General features: G+C 35.8%; 1 protein-coding gene across 2 annotated transcripts in view; it reads left to right on the top strand.

Moving 5' to 3' along the window:
- SH3PX1 (sorting nexin 33-like protein SH3PX1) overlaps window positions 1–21,993 on the top strand; it is a 434,063-nt gene that overhangs the window by 10,381 nt on the left and 401,689 nt on the right. For both annotated transcript variants that reach the window (XM_090401212.1, XM_090401213.1), the window contains exon 2: window positions 11,563–11,649. In XM_090401212.1, coding sequence (XP_090257338.1) covers window positions 11,563–11,649 — 87 coding nt within the window. The remainder of the gene's footprint in view (window positions 1–11,562; window positions 11,650–21,993) is intronic.

Genomic DNA, 21,993 nt, shown 5'->3' with positions numbered 1-21,993 from the left:
GGAGAAGAATATCGCCAAACTACTAAAATGCGACATTAATTACAAAAACATGTAACCGAAGAATGAAGCCTCTCAGCTTGCTGGCTGTTGACATACGAATTCACAAAGGATACAGTTCATCCCTTATAGCGGCAGAAAGCCATATTATAACAAGTTTGCACACGCTATTCAAATCCCCCAAACTTTTAGGTAGCACCACATAGATATCTACACCCTCTGTCCAAAAAGAAACTGAACTTTTCGAAAATAGAAGAAACTAGTGGTGCTGCTTGTTGTATCTTTTTGTTCTCAAAAGCTGCAACTTTCATTAGTGTTGTGTCAACTGTTTATGACATTTACAGGGTGTTCAGGATAAATTTGACATATTTATAATTAATTATATTTTTCCGTAAGTTACATGTATTAACACACACTTCTCTTCATTTAAAAGTTTGGACCCTTCTTCATTCATATACAAGATGTCAGAAAGGATGGATAGCTGGAACCCACCTGAATCATGGAAGAGAATAACTTGTATCATGATGATTCGTGCCCGCCATCAAAATAAGGATATTACGACTGCTGCCCAATGCTCCCTGAATACAGTAAAAACAATCAGGCATGAACTAGAGACTTGCAATGGTGACTACGAGGATGTAGCAAGAAGAAAGATCCCTAGCAGACGATCTGATTGCGTTCGTACAGCAGAATTCCTCGCAAATCTGCAGGAACAGGTGTTGAAGAACCCTGGCATTGTTCGTGGAGTTGCTAACTGTAGTCAAGCCCTGGATAACAAGGGTAGCCAATGGTAGGCCGTATGTATGGCAGCAGGATTCGGCCCCTTGCCACACCTCTGGGAAAAGTCAAAAATGGTTGTCTGAAAATTTCGACTTCACCAGTCCAAATGTTTGGCCTCCAAACTCCCCAGACCTTAACCCCATGGATTATTTTGTATGGGGCGCAGTTGAAAAAGACACCAATCGCACTTCCAGTAATACAAAAGCCCAGTTAATGGATAAAATTAAAACAGTTTTTGCGGCCCTTCCCAGGGAGACTGTAGCATCAGCTTGTTCGAGGTTCCGAAGCAGAATTGAAGCTGTGATCGATGCTAATGGTGGTTATTTTGAGTAAATCTTGTTGATAGTATTGTAATTAACTCTGCCTGTAATGTTTTTTTGTCAATTCATTAAATTTAATAGATACAAAGAAGATTTTCTTTTTACTTACGAAACTGTCAAATTTATCCCGAACACCCTGTATTTCATTAGAAGCCGAGCTATAGTGCCAAGAGTGACAGTGTGTTTTGACAAACGGTTGGAAATTGAGTTTCAAACAGAGAGCTGTGATTGACTTTTGTGTTAAACTTGGTAAAACTTTTACTGAAACACATGAAATTCTTCAAAAAGCATACTGTGATGAATGCTTATCCCTTACTCAAGTTTACGAGTGGTTTAAGCGATTTCAACGTAGTCGTGAGATGCTTGAGGACTACGAAAAGCCAGGCTTCCGAAAACTGGACCGAGTGAACTTAACATCCAAAAAGTGTGTGATTTCATCAAAGAAAGCCAAAATCGTCTGTGAGATTGATTGAAGATGAATTGGGGATTCCAAAATCAATTGTGAACAACATTTTGATCAAGAGTTTGGGCCTTCATAAATTGAATTTGCAATTTATTCCCCACAAGTTGACTGCTGATCAAAAAAGGTATCGAATTGAATACTACAAGGACTTCATTAAAACCGCTAAGGACTGAAACTTCCTTGAAACGATCGTTACTGGTGACAAAATATGGTGTTTTGAGTATGAGCCTGAAACAAGGCACCAGAGTGCTGAGTGGAGACTACCAGAAGAGGGGCATCAAAAAAAAAAAACGTTTGGAGAAGTCAAAAGTGAAGACAATGCTGATTTGTTTATTCGATTCCAAGGACATTATCCACAAAGAATTCATTCTGGCTGGCCAAATAGTCAATGGTGAGTTTTATCTCGAAGTTTTGAAGCGATTGTTAGTGAGAATTCGTCACGTACGGCATGAATATCATGATGCAGGCATCTCATTACTTTTGCACGATAATGCATCATCTCATTGTTCGAAAGTTGTGAGACAGTTTTAGAGCAAAAACCAAGTTTGTGTTTTGAATCACTCACTGTATTCACCTGATTAGCACCCTGTGACTTCTTTCTCTTCCCTCGACTTCATTTCGAGGGAAGAGAAACTATTGAAAACATTCAAGCGGCAGTAACCACGACCCTCAGCAGTATACCAAAAACCAATATAAAAAAAAATAATTTAATGAATTAATTGACTTTGCTAAATGCTCTATCGAAGCTGAGGGAGAATATATTGATTGAAATAAATGATTTGAATAATTATAATTGGCCTGTGTTTTATTTTCTCTCAAAAGTTCGGTTTCTTTTTGGACAGAGGGTGTATATTAAAGATATAAAAACGTGCTTGCTTTTTGCATGCTTTCTACTTGTCAGCAGCTGCCTATTCTCAGACTCCACTCCCCACAATTCCTCCAGTCCTCATCCTATAAGCCTTTTTTCTCCATTGTTCTTGTAATGGTCCCTTTCCACATAGCCCTTGGTCTTCCTCTTTTTCCAGAGAGGTGACCAATTCATAATTCTTAATAGTCATAATTCTTTTTTCATTCTCTGGATGTGTCTATACCATTTCAAAGCATCTGCTTCCATCCTCTGTGTTCAACAGGCTGTTCAGCTGCCATCTCTGTTTGAATATACTGTATATATTTCTGAAACAATCCGTATGGATGGCTATCATGCTTTATCTGAAATAATCCAGTTGGCTCAACTTCTGCTTGTTTCCTTTTGTTAATGAGGGTCCAACACTTGCATCTACAGGTCCTTACACTCGATAATCACACAATACAGCATCTTCATAGTTTTCCTTAACATAGCGTTTCCTTTTGTTAATGAGGATCCAACACTTGCATCCACAGGTCCTTACACTCAATAATCACACAATACAGCATCTTCATAGTTTTCCTTAACATTTTAACCCTATAAAATACAATTTATAGTTCTTATAGCTGCTCGTGCCTGTCCTGTTTGAGCTATGTCCACTTCTCACTGAGCGGACTTATGAAGCCCAGATAATTGTAAGTGGCATTCATTGGTTTATAAAAAATTGATACAAATATTATCATTGATATAATATGACGAGAAAGCAGTATCAGTATTGAAAGTGATTCATCATATATAATTAACAATATTTTGGTGTGACTTTAGTCTATATAGATTATGTAAAAAAAATCATACAGATTATTAGCGGCATGAAATAATGAACAATTAATATCAAGAAAGGGAAAAAAAATAATCCAAAAACCTTAAGGTTATGTTTTTGGAATCAGTATAAAGAAATTATATATTCTGGGAAAACAAAGAAATCTGTCATACTTCTTTCTCAACTCTCAAAGATTTAATAACCAAGACAATAAGCAGATGTGCAGGTTACAGTTTGCTCTGCAGTATGCCTCTCTAAAGATAAAATGATGTATGCATGCATGTCCTATCCTGTTATTGGTCATATTTCATTATAGAATCAGGGATAATTGAAAAAACAAGCATTTGTGATGTTGAGCATGTCTCAGTAGGAGTGATAAGTAAGATAAAAAAAAATGAAAATGGACATAAACATGCCTTGGAATTGACATTGTATAAATAAAACTGATGATTAAACTAGAACTTGCCTTCTGATTTTTATTTATTTTTTCCCCATCCATCACAAATGAGCAAACGAGTTTTTTTTTTCAAGCCCTGCTCCTGATCTAACAAATTGTTCACTTGCCAATCCGAATACTAAATAATCCTCATAATTCTCCCAACATGGCCTTTTTATTTTCTTAATTAGCTCTCCTTCCAAGGGTTTACTTTCTATTTGACAGTTCCAATCATAACTTTATCCTAATTTCTTTTTTTAATGCATTGTTCCTCTCTCAGCTAATCTCAACCTCACATTCTGTATAGCACTACCCTTGTGCCAACTGGGATGACCTCTGGGATTTCTGTGCCTCTTTTAGTGGTCTGCTTGCTGTTTCTGCTCTCTTGATTCAGACACCTGTTCTAACCAAATAACTGAAATACTTCTCATTAACAGCCGTATCAAGCAGTCCAAAATAAAATTTAGCATATATTCATAATGACTCAACTCAGAAACTTCAGTTTCTTTCTCAGCCTACAATACACCATGAAACGAGCATAAGAAAGTCAAAAACAAAGCAGACTTTGTAAGGGCCAAATGCAGAAGCTTGTTTCATGCCCAAATGGCAGCCGAAGTCTTCCTGTTCACTCGATAAGGCTGTTGAACTTAATTTCTGCCATTTCTATTTTCTTTCCCTTCCATAACCATATAGTAACATACATTACCAAATGTGAACTAGAACATTTTTGATGTCAGTCTTTTCCTTCAGCTCTTGTATAGATGAACAAGGTAAATCATCTACTATATCGCAAACTGCTCACAGTATGCTTCCTCTGATCTTTCATCAGAGGAAGTGTCTCTTCATTTGTACTAAAAGCATGCACCAGAACTACCAATAAAAGCTTAATATGGCATCTACCCAATGGCATGGAAGTACTTATCCAGCCTTTTCCTAAAAAAGGGAGATTAAAGTCAGCCATCAAACTCTCATCTGATTACCCTCACCTCAGTACCCTTGAAAATGACAGAGGTCACTAACCTCAAAATCTGTCAATTAATTAGTGATCAATATGAATTCTGCCATCTGTCGTTCTTCAGCAGGCCTTATTGCTAACTTTACCACTGTTGAACACAGACCATGGAAAAGTTTTGAAAGACATATGGTCAGTAATTCCGAGGCATTTGACTGTGTCTGGCAGAGGCCATCTTACTGAGCTGTAAGATGGCCTCTTACTTCCTGCATTGTGATTGGATTGTCAGCTTCCTCTCTGGTTGTTCATTATTATTATTATTATTATTATTATGTGACACCTCCAGGGAGTTCAAAGACTCATCGAGGGAGAGCGTGCCAACAGCATTGAACGATTGAACCCCTTACAACTACTAATCGCGCTCGAATTTGCTTAACTTTTTGCAAACCATTACTAACAGAGGCTCTACCAATCAATTATATTATATTAACTATTATATTTACGGCTATTTTGCCTGTTTCTGTTTAGGTGTGCCCCTGTTTAAATGTCATTGGCTTTTTACTCATGGATTCTTAGGGCATTGTAGATGTATATTTACCAATAAATATATGTAGCATAAAGGAAGAGAAATTTACACATACCTTTTTTTGGGTGTTGTGGCTTTTCTTCTTTCTGCGATGTGCAAATTACTGTGTGTGTGGGAGGGGTTTTGGCAATGTGGGAGAATTAAAATAGAAATGGAAAAAACCTGGGTTTATTGAATAATATACATATATATTATATTATTAGGGATGGGTGGAGTTTTTTTTTTATGTTTATATATGGTGGGAAAGGGTGAAAGGGGTTGAAAACAGCAACTGATTTTTAGAGGGGAGGTTGTGGGAAAGGAGGTTGATGGGGTGCGGTCCTTTTCGACTATGCTTGGTCTTCATCTGAACACATGGAGGAACTGGATGCTATGTCAGGTCGGTTAAGTGCTTCTGCTTTTGAAGTGTTTGTGTTATCGCCTATTGTCGGGGTTTTGACCTCAATTTTATGTTGTGGAGCTTCCAAACTTTGGAGATTATGTAGGGCTTGTAGACATTGATAGAGTTTGCGTCACATTTTATGGCTATTGTTTTGATATTCTAAGCATTGTTTCATTGTCTTGTCTGTCTACTATGGTGGCCTTGTCGATCTGCAGGGTATGTTTTTGTTCAAGGGCGTGAACAGCTATTTCCATTTTTCCTGTCTTTTTATTCGATTTTTCTTTTTGATGTTGCATTTTTTAGTGTTTAAATGTTCTGGAATAGGGATGTTACAATCGCGGAACTGTTCTTGTAGTCTTGCCCATAAAGACCTGATGGTGGAACCTGTGTAGGTGATATCACAGTCTTTTTGGCCAGAAATAATATCCATGATTATATTAACATTAGTGTGGATAGCTTCTTCATCATATTTCTTTTTCATTGCTGGAGAGTCCAGGGTTCCGTATGCTTACCAGTACTCTTCCTCCTATACATTAGTGACTACCTCTCTCTCTAAACTCAAGTCATATCCATATTTTTGCTGATAATAGTACTTTTCATTCATCTTCTTCATTAGAGAAAACTTATAGTACTCAAATAATTTGTGCTTTAGTATCTTCCATCATGAATACTTAAATTTCTTAAAATGAAATGAAATGAAAACTTCTTAAACACTAATCTTCTCACCATTCTTCATTTCATATCTCTTTAAATTGTATATTTTTTCCCTTTCAAATAATTTTTTCCTGCCATAACAATTATTGTTTCACTTATCTCTTCTCCAAACTAACCTTCTTTATAAAGATAAAGGAAGTTAGTTTTATACCAGTTTTAACTTATGAATCTAAGAGCTGGGTCAGAAGTAAAACACTTGACCAAAGACTAGAGACCGCAGATATGAGAGTCCTGAGAAAGATTAGAGGCGTGAACAGATGGCATCAATGGCAATATCATATTAAAAATGAGGATATTAGGAAAGAACTTGACATTGTCAGCATCCAGGAATACGTTAGCAGAGCTAATCTCAGGTGGTATGGTCACTTAAATAGAATGGGAGAGGAAAGATTAGCAAAACAAGTGTTCTCTGCCAGGTTGGCAGGAAAACGACTGAGAGGAAGACCAAGATATAGGTGGATTGATATGGTACAAAGTGCCTTAGAGGATAGAAATATAAAATCTGATAATGTTGGAGTCTTGACAAGTAACAGACTGATTTGGAGGAAAATTGTAGATAGGAAGTTAGTAATGATGTAATTTTTTCATGTAGTACTGTCATATCCTGTACACCCCTTGAGGGTACATGGCAGGAATTTGATGATGATGATGATGAGGAAGTTAGTTAGTCTGTTAGTTTGCAGAAGGGACAAGTGAAAGAATGGTTATTATGGCAGGAACAAATGATTTGAAAGGGAAGAAATATGCAATTTAAGAAGATATGAAAGAGTTGTTGAAATAAGCAAAAATGAAGAGTAAGGAAGTAAAGATTATGAGTGCTGCCTTGGTATGATAGATTAGTCGAGAAAAAGGGCCATGATTGCTAATGAGAAGATTGTACAAGAGGAATGGTGTGTAGTTTTTAGATGTATAAGTGAATTTGATGAATGAAAGACTTATATATGCTTGATGGACTACATTTAAATGGGCTTGGAATTAGATGTTTGGAGAATATGTTGTTTAGTAAGAGTTTAGAAGTTCAAAACCAGGGAAACTAGAGATATTAGTTGGAGGATGCATACATGTATACACTCCCCCCCCCCCCCCCAAATCAAGCATTCATGTGACCCTGAATAAAAAATGAACATGTACAGAAATAATTATGCAATACTGAATGTAATTTCACAGTACTCTAATTTGGATGGTTCGTAATGATATTACACAAGAGTAATTGTGGGTACAAGGAAATGTTGAAATGCATATACACAATTGCCAGAAGTATCAGGAATAAGGGAGAGGAGTTTTTAGCATTGGTAAGCTCAGCTTGGCCAAAAATTATAGGCATCAGTGACATCTGGTTGACAGAAAATGATGTACTTACAGAGATTATTATTATTATTCAGGCCTCCATGGAGTCAAAAGGCTCATCATGGGAGATCCTTCCTAGGAAACACAAAGTCTATCATGTCACTCCTTGAACTGATTGACCGTTCTTGCTCTCGCCACTCTATCAGGAAATGCATTCCACTGTTCAACCACTCTCGACGCAAAGAAACCACTCCTCACCCTCTTGCTCACAGCTTCCTTTTGTAACTTCCAGGGGATGGCCCCTTGTCATCGCTCCTTCCTGCTTTTCCACCAACCAAGCAAAAGAACTCCCCAGTGTCAACCCTGTAACTACCTCTCAACAGTTTAAAAGTCTCAATATCATATCCTCTCCTTCTATGTACCAAAATCTGCAGTCCACATTTCCTAAGCCAATCCTCATAACTAACATTGTACAGTCCTGAAACCATCTTTGTTATCTGCCTCTGTACTCTTTCCACAGTTTATTTATTTCCTTCAAATCCTGAGGACCAAATTTGAGAACAGTAGTCTAAGTGTGGTCTGATCAGGGTCTTATACAATGGAATGATAACTCATTTATCCCTGGAGGTCAGCATCCCTCTCAGTATTGCAGCAATCCTCTGGGTTACCTTCATGACCTTTGCAATATGTTCCCTGAATTTCAGTTTTCTAGCAATCATCATCTCCAGATCTCTTGTCTCTCCTACTTCCTCCAGTCGAGTATGCAGCCTCCCATTGCTGCATTAAACCAAGAATATAATTTCTTGGCATCTTTATTTAATTAATCAAGGTATACACTCTGCCTCCCATTGGAGAGAGAGAGAGAGAGAAAGAGTGACCATGCAGTCTTGTTCTGAGAAGTTGCTAAACATGGAAGTCTCTGTCAAGGAAGGGTTTATGTTGAACTATAAAGCTGATAATCATGACACACTTAGGTGTCATTAGTGCATGGGAAGTGGTCAGGGATTGTTCAGAGAAGCAGTATCAGACTGCATATTGAAGATCAGGAGGATAAGCCAAGTGCAGATTAAGTGAATGAGCAGAGATATTAAGCAAGCATGGCAAAAAAAAAAAAATAAAAGAAAACACTGGGGAGGGAATATAAAGAAAAATGTGAAGTAAATTCAAAAGATTTTTTTTTTGTATGTGTGTGTATGTTATATAGCAAGTAAAAGGGGAAATAGAGCCTCCGTAGCTGTCATTATGAACAAAGCCTTTTGGTTGGAAAGACCTGGTTCGATTCCTGTCCATGATGTAAGCAACCTTTATCTAGTCGCTTTCAACTAAAAAGGAGTTAGCCGGTCTCATATGGAGGGTTTTTTCACCTGGAAAATCATGTTTTTCATCCCTCAGAATAAGCATACTGGTCCCATGAACACACACACGGATTTACAGAATACCATGAATACTTATGACGATATGTGGAAGAGATAGGATCTTCACCACATGTCATTACCCCATAGTTAACCATGAGTCACATCATGGTAGTCAGCCTCGTAAGATAGGAAGAGGGAAAATGACTATGGTAGGATGACTTTAAACAATACTAGTGGTAGGAAGATGATAGAGGCAAAAGAAATAGTTGGGTTGTTGAGTGATCATTTTGCAAAGGTGTATCATCCAAGTGGAGATTTTTCAGTTGCTTCTGTGACAGATGCATATCAAAATTAAGGTAGATGAACAGGAGTGTTCAACCTATTAAAAAATATCAGTGTGAATACAGCAGTGGGACTGGATGGAATATCAGCCTGTGTACAAGATGAATGTGCAAAAGAATTGTCATTGCCTCTGATGAAGTTTTCCAATCTGCCTTCATTCTGGCTGGGTTCTAAGGGAGTGGAAAGAGGGTAAGATAGTTCTGTTGTATAAGGGTTGATTCCAAGACAGAAATAGCAAACTACAGACCAATTAATATATCAGGAATGGTTGGTTGTGAAAATATTGGAAAAGATGGTGGATAGGGTTGCAATAGTCTGTAGTGGGCAACATGGCTTTGTAAAGGGTAGGTCCTGTCTCAGCAATTTATTCATGTTTTGTAATAAAGTGACAGTGGAATTGGGTAAAGGAAATGGTTACACTATGATACTGCTGGACTTTTCGAAGGTATTTGACAGAATACCACATGGAAAAGTGTTACAAAAGTTGGAGCAAATGGGAATGGATATGAAGCTAGTAGCACGGATGGGATGGGATGTGGGGGGAGGGGGGGGCTAACAGACACCAGAGATTAGTATATGATGGAGTGGAATCCAGGAGAATGAGAGTGACTAGTGGAATACTTCAGAGTTCTATATTAGGGACATTACTTGTTTTTAATTTGTATATCAATTAAAGTTACAAAGTTTATTTGATAGCAGAAAAGAGGGAGCATAATAGAAACTTTTAAGATATTCAAGGGGATTTTGAAAATTGATTCATAGAAAATTTTTTAATATATGACAAATAGTCAGAGAATTAGGGACTATCTGTGGAGGAATTGTGCAGACACCAGATATTTTGCGTGGTGAATGAGTGGAATGGATTGCCAGAATTAGTTGCGAGTTCCCTGACAGTGATTGAGTTTAAGGAGAAGTATGATAAGTTTTGTGTATAATAGTTGGGTTTCCTGTGATGAGTCTCTGGACACCCCATAAAGATACTGTATAATAATTGAAATGGTCTTTTTCATGACTATTGTACTTTTAGCCTCACTAAATCTCTCTCTTATTTACACACACACACACACACACACACACACACATATATAATTTCCAAAACAAAACAAGTCTCTTCCAAAGATGCTGAGATCAAAAAAACCTAGTTAGCTGAGTAGATAGCATTTTCACTCTCCAGCCAACAGGTTGTTGGTTCTCCCATTTTGACACAGATGTTTTTGAATGTCTAAGTGGTAGGTGAATTTTATTGCCTGGTGTGTGTGGCCACCCTGCTTTTTGATGGCTTCTGAAGTGTCATGAAAAGTTTCATGATTGTTTTCTAGAATAAGGTTTCCAGAGAATGTAACCTTCAGACCATCCATGGAGTAACTTTGTATGAATATGAAATCAAAATTTTCATCAACAAATTAGATAGACTTGCTGATGAACTTAAACAGGTTCACTAACTTTAGTTTCTTTACTCATTTTAGAAACTCCATTTCTAATTGATGTGATAGGAAACAGCTGTGCCATATTGCAAACTGTACAGTTGATATTATTATTATTACGTGGCACTTCCAGAGAGCCCAAGGACTCATCGTGGGAGGGCACACTACTCTACTTCGCTAAATACACTCATCCACTCCACTAATAGTTAATTCCCCACTACGACAATACTATATGATATAGCTACTGGAACATTAGGAAGATGAAGGATTTAAAATAAATTAAAAATGGTTACAGCTCAGTTGTAGAATTTTGGAAGCACGTTCCTGAAAACGGAACGTGCTTCCAAAACGGATACAATTGACTCACTATATCAAACTTGTAGGGACAACAGAAATAGTGTGCATACATATGGTACAGAAATGCTTTTATAGCATAGTATTATGTATATGATTGGGACTCTATGATAATTATGGTCAACAAATTTGCTATAATGGTGTTTTCTGTAGTGGTAGTTGATTTGAATACCCATCATTGTCTCCTGAGATTGATTTCCATATGCATTACTACTCATAATTGTGAAGGTCTGCATTGAGCTAATTTAAGTGAAGCTAATTTAATCAAAGTATCAATTAACATTTTATTATTTTTTGTAGGATAGCCTATTTGTAATCAATAAAAAACAAGTTACTCATGCTTTTCACTGAAAATCTTTGAATAGTCAGATTTTTTGTGCAAGCTATGGTGCATTGGCTGACATTGGTATATAGATCATATGTGCATGCACACACCATATATACACATTCATGACTAATGTTATTTGTTTATTTTATGGTGTAGCTTATTAGTGTTTCATTTTCAGGTAAGAGCACTTTATGATTTTGAAGCTCAACCAGGTACAGGAGAATTGAGCATTTGGACAAATGAAATATTAACAGTTACACGACAGGTAATGGCTTCCTGGATGTTTTTTTTATGTTTATAATTAATTTTCTCTCTCTCTCTCTCTCTCTCTCAGTGAGTGAGAGAGAGAGAAAGAGAGAATGTATCTATGCATGCAGTAATTCCCTTATTTATCTGATCTCACTGAGAACTCAAATTTGCTTTTTTGATAATTTGAAGGGTTATATCAGAAATTGACAGATACTCTAACCTATTTAAGGGTTAGGTAATTGCAGGTTTGGTTCTTGGAAGGTTGGATTGTTGAGATTACTGCATATATGTATATGATGCTATTGCAGTATTTTCTTTGAGATGATTTAATATGTTGAAGTAGTTTTAGTATACTTAAATGCTTTTTTTTTTACCTGTTGCATATGATAGTAATGTAATTGTGATACACAACTGTGTCCCTCACACCATCACAGATAAAGGCTCAACCAGATATCATATGATTCACATTTTTGATATTTTTGTTACTTGGAATTCCTAGTACCTTCAGATGATATCTAGTTAGTCAGTTTTTGTTTACTAGCAGGACCTTGGAAGGATAGTGCTAATGCTTTAAAAAATTGCAATTGGAACATTTATGAATGATTATCATCATCACAGTAAGCTTTCCACTTATCTTTTTACTCTTTTCATCAAAACTGTATATCATTTATTAGTACTTCAAATTTTTTTGCAAGTAGCTTATTTAACATCATCATCAAATTCCTGACATGTACCCTCAAGGGGTGTACAGGATATGATAATACTGAATGAAAAATTTACATCATTACTAACTTCCTATCTACAATTTTCCTCCAAATAAGTCTGTTACCTGTCAAGACTCCAACATTGTCAGATCTTATATTTCTGCTTTCTAAGGGAATGGTTCCCAATCTTTTTCCACTTGTGTACCCCTTTTAAACCTATTTCTATAAATTGTACCCATTGTTTTTAAAATAGCATTATTTAAATACTGACACTTTTGTTCAGTTCCTATCTTAATATAAAATAGTGGAAATGAGGTAATGAGTTGGGAAAGGAAAATTACTACACTAAAAGTACGAACCACAGATTTAATTTTACAATATTCGTAACACAAAAATAAGTATAGCTTCATGTCAAATATTGATAATGATGATCAAGTATTTAAGAAACGTTTGATTTATTATTATTAATAATATTTATTTCTGTTATCTGAAAAGTGTGTAATAATTGGTATATTGATCACTAGCTGCCGATTGAAACATTGTTGATGAGATTGTTGAGCTTGCTTTCACGCACTTAGTCAGTGGAAGGTTTTTTTTCTTAGTAACACGCGATTGTTCTGGAAACAAGGATGGGTGACAAAAGTGAAGCACGAACTGTGCATAATGATTGGTAGAAGATTGGTTTGGGAAGAGGGGTTCATAGCCATGCCCTCACCAATCATCATTTGCTAATGTGAGCTAGTTTTGAAGTGTCTCCATTAGCAGTGATTCAAACTTAACATTTATTGTTCCATAATTAACATTTTGCATTTTGTTTACTTTACTTGTTTTTCTGCCATTACTGATTATTTTTCGTGTACCCCTGAATGTCCCAGCACGTAATCCCAGGGGTATATGTACCACCGGTTGGGAACCGATATTATAAGGCACTTTTTACCATATCAATCCACCTATATCTTAGTCTTCGTCTGTGTCTTTTTCCTGCCAACCTGGTAGAGAACACTTGTTTTGCTAATCTTTCATCTCCCATTCTGTTTAAATGACCATACCACCTGAGATTAGCTCTGCTAACACATTCCTGTATGCTAACAATGTCGAGTTCTTTCCTAATATCCTCATTTTTAATATAATATTGCCATTGATGCTATCTATTTACACCCCTAATCTTTTTCAGGACAGACACTTGTATCTGCAGTCTCCAGTCTTTGGTCAAGTGTTTTACTTCTAACCCATAAGCTAAAATTGGTTTGAACACCGTCTTATATACAGCTAATTTAGTGTTTTGACTACCAGCTTTGTTGATTCTGTTGTCTATTTCCATATTTAATTTACCATCTTCACTAAAAATCATGCCCAAGTAGCTGAAATGTTTTACTTCTATAGGTTTTCCATTCACAAATACAAAATTTCAGGTATCCATATTGATATTTTCAATGCTTCCGTCTATTTTCATTGTCTTTGTCTTGTTATTGCTGACCTTCATACCATATCTATTACAACAGACTTGTAGCGGATTTATTTAGAAGTATAACATCATCCACATAAAGCAAAGAGCTCACATTAACATCTCCAATTTTGGTTTAATACTGTTTTCTTTCATAATGTGATCCATATAGATAGATGATGAATAACAGAGGTGATAATGTACATCCTTGTCTGACACCAAATTTAACATTAAACCATCCTACTTTACTTCCTTCAATTCTAACTGCTGACTTACAACTCAAATAAAGACTAAGTATTGCTTGATATTATGCCCCACTGACACCACACAACTGTAGCATATTGAATAGCTTCTCTCTTGGCACCTTGTCATATGCTTCTCCTAAGGCTACAAAATTTAAATACAAAAAGATAAAATGATCGTAGCTTATTTATTATTTTATAATAAGCTTGCAAAGATTTTATATAATTTATTATAATAGCAAAGATAAAAGAGTAGTAATTTCTTTGTATAAGCCCTCTGATCATATCACCTCTGAATTACTGCTCAGATCTGGTTGTTTGGATCTGAAGATGAAGTAACATTGGAGAGGATATACAGAGACAGTAACAAAACTGATATTGGGACTGCCGAACATTGGTTATGAGGACATGTAGTGCTGAATTTGATGGAGAAAAGACAAAAAAGGTTATCGATTGTGATATTTAAGCTGTTGGGGGGTATTTACTGGGGCTATTTTTCACAGTAGAACAAGGATAAGGATAACTACATTTCCTTCTATACCTGAAAGTTATAGAAGGAAATGTAGTTAAAGGGTAAAAATTAGCTTTTTTTTTTTTTTTTTTTTTTTTTTTGCATGGAGCTTGGAATGCATTACTTGAGAGGGTAGTGGGGTGTGCAGACAGTGAATAAGTTTAATGAGTGGCATCATAAACTTAGTGTTATCTAAGAGAATGATGAGCCTTATGGTTTCATGAGGGTCCTTAATAATAATTCTTCCTTCTTTCATGAATCTGGACCAGGTGGCCTGTTTCAGACTATTTCAAGTGTTTCATCAGTCTGCCTCAGTTTCTTCAATCCTTTGGTTTGTAGTTCATCATCATCTTCCTCGGTATTCTATCATATTCCATTTGTTCCAGATACTCTTTCCATTTGGTTCTGTATTTTTCTATTGTTTCCATTATAGATATTTGGTTTCATTTTTTCGATATGTTCTTCTCGCGTATTTCATTTGTGCTGCAAGGATTCTTTTCTTTACTCTTTCTCTTATTGTTCATGCTTCAATGCCATATAATAATGTTGGTTTTGATAAAATGTTATACATTTTTAGTCTGTTTTTTGTAACTGTTGCTGGCTTTAATCATATTTATTATTCCATTTACTTTGGAGAATTTGTTAATTTTGTTAGAAATGTTTAAATCTTCATTGTAACTTAATTTAAGCTCACATGATTCAAGTTTTTGACTTGTTTGATTATTTTAGTGTCCATTACAGTAGTCCCTCCCTTATCCGTAGGTTTGCTTTCTACAGTTTCAGTTACCTGTGGTCAACCCCAGTCCGAAAATATTAAATGGAAAATTGCAGAAATAAACTATTCATAAATTTTAAGTTGCATGCCATTCTGAGTAGCATGATGAAATCTTTCCATCCTGCCTGGGACGTGAATCATCCCTTTGTCCAGCGTATCCACACTACCGTATACGCTACCTGCCTGTCAGTCACTTAGTAGCTGTCTTGCTTATTAGATCGACTGTCGCAGTTTCACAGTACTCGTGTTAATAATGGCCCAAAAGCACAAGAGTAGTGATGCTGGCAATTGGATATGCCAGAGAGAAGCAGTAAAGTGCTTCCTTTTAAGTGAAAAGGTGAAAGTTCTTGACTTCATTAAAAAAAAAAATAAAAAATGAATAAAAAAACATATGTTGAGGTTGCTAAGATTTCATTCATATTCACATAACTTTTATTACAATATATTTTTATAATTGTTCTATTTTATTACTAGTTTCTGTAAATCTCTGTGCCTAATTTATAAATTAAACTTTATCATAGGTATGTATAGAAAATAACATAGTATATGTAGGGTTAGGGTTAGGTACTATCTGCAGATTCAGGTATCCACTGGGGGGCTTGGAATGCATCTCCTGCAGATAAGGGGGGGGGAACTACTGTACTGTTCAGTTCAAATGCATTCTTATCATTTTAATTTGTTTTTTCTTGAGAAATTGACACATCGTTTTATTATTAAATTCAGTTTATATACAACTTTTTGTAGATTGTCCTCAGTCGTTCCCATTATCACTTGGTGATCTGCAGAGAGTAAGGTATCTAAGATAAAATGTTTTATATTTGAATTCATTCTTTTTCTTTGATTTATTTCATTCATATGTATTCCAAATAATAAATAACAGTTTCAGCTACACCACTGATTTTCTGGCAATGGATTATCTGGCACCTTCTTAGCCTGGACAAAATTGAACGTATACTTCAAATTTCTGTGACCACTAGACTAATTCATTGGGCCATGAGAGATATCATTGCTTGTGGAGAACTTACTTAATCATTCACTATTGTACTTGGCAGCCTTTAATTCTGAGTGACTTTTAGTTATATTTAACCCTAGCTAGGGCTTCTAAGCAAGATCCATTTCACAGTAGTGGTTGACATGATTATTATCATTATTATGGGCAACTCCAAGGAGTCTTTAGACTCATCGAGGGAGGCCCTAAACATCATGTCAAGAACTATTCAGCATTCGCACAGTATCTATCATACTTTGTTTTGAACTCATTCACAGTCATGGCACCCACAACAAACTCTGGCAGCTTATTCCACTCATTCACCACTCCCCAAGTAAAAAACCTAGTTCTAACATCCTTGCTAACTACACAATATTATAGAATTATTTCATAGAATGAGAGAGTGTGGGGGGAGAATAGAACAAGAGGCCATTGCTAGAAACTGCATAAAGCAGGTGTGAGCATGGAGCATAAAGCATGGAGAGTAGTTGGTCAGTGGAATGCATTGCCTGAGTGTGCTGTGAATATAGACACATCGAATTATTTTAAGGCACAGTTGGATGAGCATTGTGTGTACCTCCCACAGTGAGTCCCTGACTCCCTGGAGGTCAAATGTCAATATTTTTTTTTTTAATAATAATAATGATAATTTATTGATTGCTAAAATATTTATACATACAATAAACATCTTGTGTGACATTGCATCTTATACTTTTTACAGAGTTCAGCACTAAGTGCTACAATTTCTACATTGGATTTAAATTAAAATTTTTAATAATACTTTTTTGCCTTTATATTACGTATTTACAACACGTGTTCTTCTAATATTAACAATGAAGATTATACAGAATTTTTTGTATTTTTTTTTTTTTTTTTTTTTTTTTTCAAAGTTTGAGAAAGAGTGATTATACAAACAAATTTCTGCATTTGTTTATAAGGATTACTTGCAGATGAGTGAGGCAAGGTAATCCCACCTACTTCGAAGCTTGGGTTAGCTTTTATGAAGAGAGTGAGATTTAGCCTTCACTATTTATGTTGTTGCTACTGTTTATGTATGGGATGTAGGCATTGGATGCTAGTGATTTGCGATGTATATATTAGCGTTAATGGTATCTTAACTTTGTTGGTATATTTTCCAGAGTTCGTTTTTTAATGTTCTGTAGTTATCTACGTGTTTTAAATTTCTTGGTAGGGTGTTGAGTTGCATGGGTATCTGATGTAATCTCACAAAAGAACCGACCGTATGAGTTGTTGAAGGGTGTGGGGATGTAGAGAGTTGTTGTGGGTCGTGTTATATGATATGTGTCTCTGTTATTTTGATAGGTGATGTTGAGGTAATTCCTTGTTAATGTCATGTAGTGTTTCAGGTTTTTAATACTCAGAATTATGTGTATTGCCATGTGCTTGTCGGATATCGGTTGTTGTGTGTAAGATGTCCAGATCACTGTTGACTCGATTTTCCTGTGTAATGTTTCTAATTTTGTTAAGTGGCTGTTTGATGTATTTGCATAGACTGTTATTCCGTATCTGAGTAGGGATCCGCAGATACCGTGATATAGGAGTTTTTTTATGTTGGATGGAATAATGTCTTTAACTTGGAAGAGTTTTGCTGCGATGATCCGGAGTTTGGCGTGTAGGTATTCTATATGTTTTGTCCATTTAAGGTGGGAATCTGTATAGAGACCGAGGTATTTTGCGTGTATTCCAGGTTTGATTTCGGAACATTGGCAGGTAATTTTGTTGTTAATGCAGCGGTATGTGTGACAATGTATCGATAATAATGTGGGGCGTATGATTCTTGAGTTGTGTATTATCAACATCTGTGTTTTGGTGCCGTTGATTAGAATTGCGTTTTGGTGGAAGTATGTTGTGATTTCATTTAGGTCTTGTTGTGCTTTGCAGAGAGCTGTGTTAATGTCTGTGTGGATTGCTAGTAGTGCAGTGTCATCTGCGTATTGAAATATTTGACTTCTTATGGATATGTTATGAACATCATTAATGTATATGTTGAATAGAGTGGATGATAATATGCCACCTTGAAGTACACAGTGTTTTATTTGTATACTCCGACTGTGTGACATGTACCTATTTTTGTTACTTGTGTTCTGTTTGAGAGGTAGTTCTTGAACAATGTATGCAGTGTTCCTCTTATACCTATTGAGTATAGTTTGGTGAGTAGTATGTCATGTTCAAGTGTATCAAATGCTTTCGCTAGGTCCAGCAGTATAAGGACGCCGTACTTGTTTTTGTCGAGAGCTTTGTTTATTGTGTCGGCGATGTCTTCTAATAAAGTAATAATGCTTTTTGTTTTCTGAAAGCCGTATTGGTTTTGCGAGATGATGTTGTACTTCTGTAAATAGTTCTGTAGTCTGGTGTGTGTTATTTTTTCTAGAATTTTTGAGATGACTGGTCTATTAGTCTGTAGTTCTGAGTATCATTTCTTTTGCTGTGTTTGTATATTGGTGTAATTACTGTAGTTTTTAGTTGTTGTGGAATAATGCCTGTGTTGAATATTATGTTCACGAGTTTCAAAAGTATTGGATTTATTTGTTCAAAGTGTGTTATAAGGTTTCTGAGTCTTGTTTTGTCTATTCCTGGAGTGGTCTTTGGTTTTAGTTGTAGGATTGCTTCTTTCAGTTCCTGTTTTGTTACGGGTGGAAAACACATCGTTTGTTGTTGACTTTGTGTCGGTAGTTTTTTGTTGATCATTAGTAGTTTGTCTTTTTTGAGTTGTGTGATGTTGTTTGTGAAAGCATGGTTGAATGAGTCTGCTAGTTCCTCTTGGTTTGTATCCTGACCGAAGCTTTTTGCAATAAAATCTTGTGCTGAAGTTTTATTTTTTTGAGTTACCATTTCGTTGAGTGTAGCTCATGTTTGCTTAATGTTATTGTTATGTTCCATGAATTTTTGGAAGTAGTAGCGTCTTTTTGCCCTACGAATTTTTGTTGTTAGTTGATTTCTTGTGTTTTTGTATAAGGCTTGTAAATGTGTTACTGGGTGACTTTTTAAGTTTTTTCCTTAGATTTTCTTTTACAGTAATAGTATTTAGTATGTCGTCATTTATCCATGGATTGTTGTTTGTTTGTCGCCTCATTTGTGTAGGTTTTGTTGCTTTTTTGTATGTTTCTGTGAACTTTAGTTGAAAATTCTCATATAATGTTACAGGATCATTTATTTTAAGTAGAGAATTCCAGTCTGTATTTTTTACTTGGTTATCGACAATGCTCTTTAGTATGATCGTGTTTTGTCGACTTTTGTGGTGGTGGGGGGGGGGTAGCAAATGTAATAAAACGAAGTTGAGACAAAGTAGTGATCGGCAATTTTGACATTAATTACTGATGATGTATGGATGGGAGCCCGTATGTTGATATGATCAATACATGATTTTGTTAGTGAGTTATTGAGTATTTCTTCTCTTGTTGGGGAGTTAATGGTAGGGTTTATGTTGTACTGACTTAGTATATCTAGATATGTGTTAGTGGTTGAAGAAGTGTGGTCAAGCGTATTTATGTTAATGTCTCCTATTAGGATGAGCCTGTGTGTTGTACGGTGTTCGATGCTGCTTAGCCATGTTTCTAATTCGTGAAGAAAACTGAGTGGATTATTATTTGGGGGTCTGTATATTGTGGTTATTGTGTATTTGATACTATTGTGGCTATTTGTGAGTTCCAAAATTAGTGTTTCGCATGTTCGAAGTGAGTTTGTTTTTCTGTCACATTGTATTTTTCTTTGATAAATGCCACAATGCCACCTCCTCTTTTGTTTGGTCTACATAAGTTGTAGGTTTGTTAATTATTTATGTTGTATGCGTAAATTTCTGTGTCGTTTATTGCAACTTCGGTCAGTATTAGCGCATCTATGTTTATCATGGTATAATTGAGCTGTGTTATCAATGTAAGCCAGTGTTTTTTATACTTCTTATGTTTGTGTGTATGATAGTGAAGTTGGTATTGGTGGAAATGTTGTCTGACCATTTCTTCAAAGAGTCAAAGACCTTGAAGTTTGTTGTCTGACTGGATATGTTCGCTATGTTTGAGATCTCCATTATATAGCTTTTTAAATGAGTTCTAATCTTATTCTTAAGATTAAAACTAACTTTTCACATCCTTATTCTTAAGGATGTGAAAAGTTAGTGTTTTATATTTAAATAACATATGTATATTTTTTATCTTTTAATACCTTTTTTTTTTTTCAGTTCCAAAGGAATCAGTATTAGGACTGATGATTTTAATCTTTTTGTCAATGATATTGTCACTGACAAAATATGCTGTACAGTTGGATTTGAAGAAGGTTCTGGGATGAATAAGGAAAAAAAGAAATGGCTTGAAGAAAGTATGGAGCAATCACATCTAATAAGTGGTATCAGTGAAACTTGTTATAGATCCAGGAATGAGATGCTGTGTGCTAGAAATATCAGAATTAAGGGAAAAGAAATGGTTCGACTGATTGAGTTTGTTCACCCAAAAATTGTTGGCATAAGTGAGACATGGTAGGATGAGGGTGTGATCTTCACAGGAATAGAGATGGAAAGGTATGATGTATTTCATGAAGATAGAAAGGGTAAATAGGGAGGTAGAGTGCTATTGATGAGAGAAAAAGAGTTGTCTATGCAAGGTAGAGGTGCAAGGGGAAATAGTGGGAGTGGTTTTGAGGCAGTGTGGTGTGAGATAGAGATGAACAGAATGAAATACTTCATTGGACATTGCTATGGACGGTAATGTGGAAGGTAGTGAACAGGAAATGTATACACAAATTAGCCAAACAGATAGGAAAAGGGTAATCATTATGGATGATTTTAAATGGCAACATAGATTGGGCTGACAAGATAGCAACTGGAAGTAAAGAAAGGCATACATGGTATACACACTGTGTGTGTGTGTGCGTGCGTGCATGCAGGTGATGTGAGCTAGTTATTGCCCTAGTGTGAGGGTATTGTAATTGGAAAAATTAAAAATAAAAATATGTTTGTACCATCTTTGCTCTCTTTCCACTCCCCTGAAATCCTGCTAGGACAAGATGCAGCCTAAACATTTTTGTCAGAAGCACCACCAGCCACATTGCATATTTCTATAGCACACTGGTCAACATGCTCTCTGGTCCCATTGCTGTATGTTAAAAGATATGTGAATACAGCATATGGATTGAATAGCATGCCGGCCCATGTTCTTCAAAAATATATAACACAGCTGGCAGTGACTGACAAAATTGTTCAAGCTAAGTCACACTCAGCCATATCATGGCCACAAAGGGAATGGAAAGAGAACAAATATATTACATAAAGGTGGTCCAAGAAGAAGTAGCGAATTATAGACCAATTAGTTTCTCTGAAGTGGTGATTAAATTATTAGAAAAGTTGATTGAAGATAAAATTTGGGATTGGCAAAGAGGAATATGATACTCTGTAGTATGCAGCATGGTTTTGTAAAAGGTAGGTGCCTTAGTAATTTATTTGCATTTTATAATAAAATGACTGCAATACTGGATAAAGGAAATGGATACACCATGATACTGCTGGAATTTGCAAAGGCATTTGACAGAATACTGCATGGAAAATTATTGCATAAATTTGAGGAAATGGGAATAGATATGAAGCTGGTAGCATAAATAGTTGGGTGGCTGACAGACAGACAGTCACTAGAAAGTACCATATGGTGGAGATGAATGAGCAACTATGCTGCTAACAAAGTCTGTAGAAT

The sequence above is a fragment of the Typopeltis vanoorti genome, chromosome 12, assembly GCF_054136105.1.
Source record: "Typopeltis vanoorti isolate ZY-2024b chromosome 12, IOZ_Tvanoo_1.0, whole genome shotgun sequence".
NCBI lineage: Eukaryota > Metazoa > Arthropoda > Arachnida > Uropygi > Thelyphonidae > Typopeltis > Typopeltis vanoorti.
The sequence above is the reverse complement of the archived record's forward strand: the minus strand, read 5'-3'. Positions and strand labels throughout refer to the sequence as shown.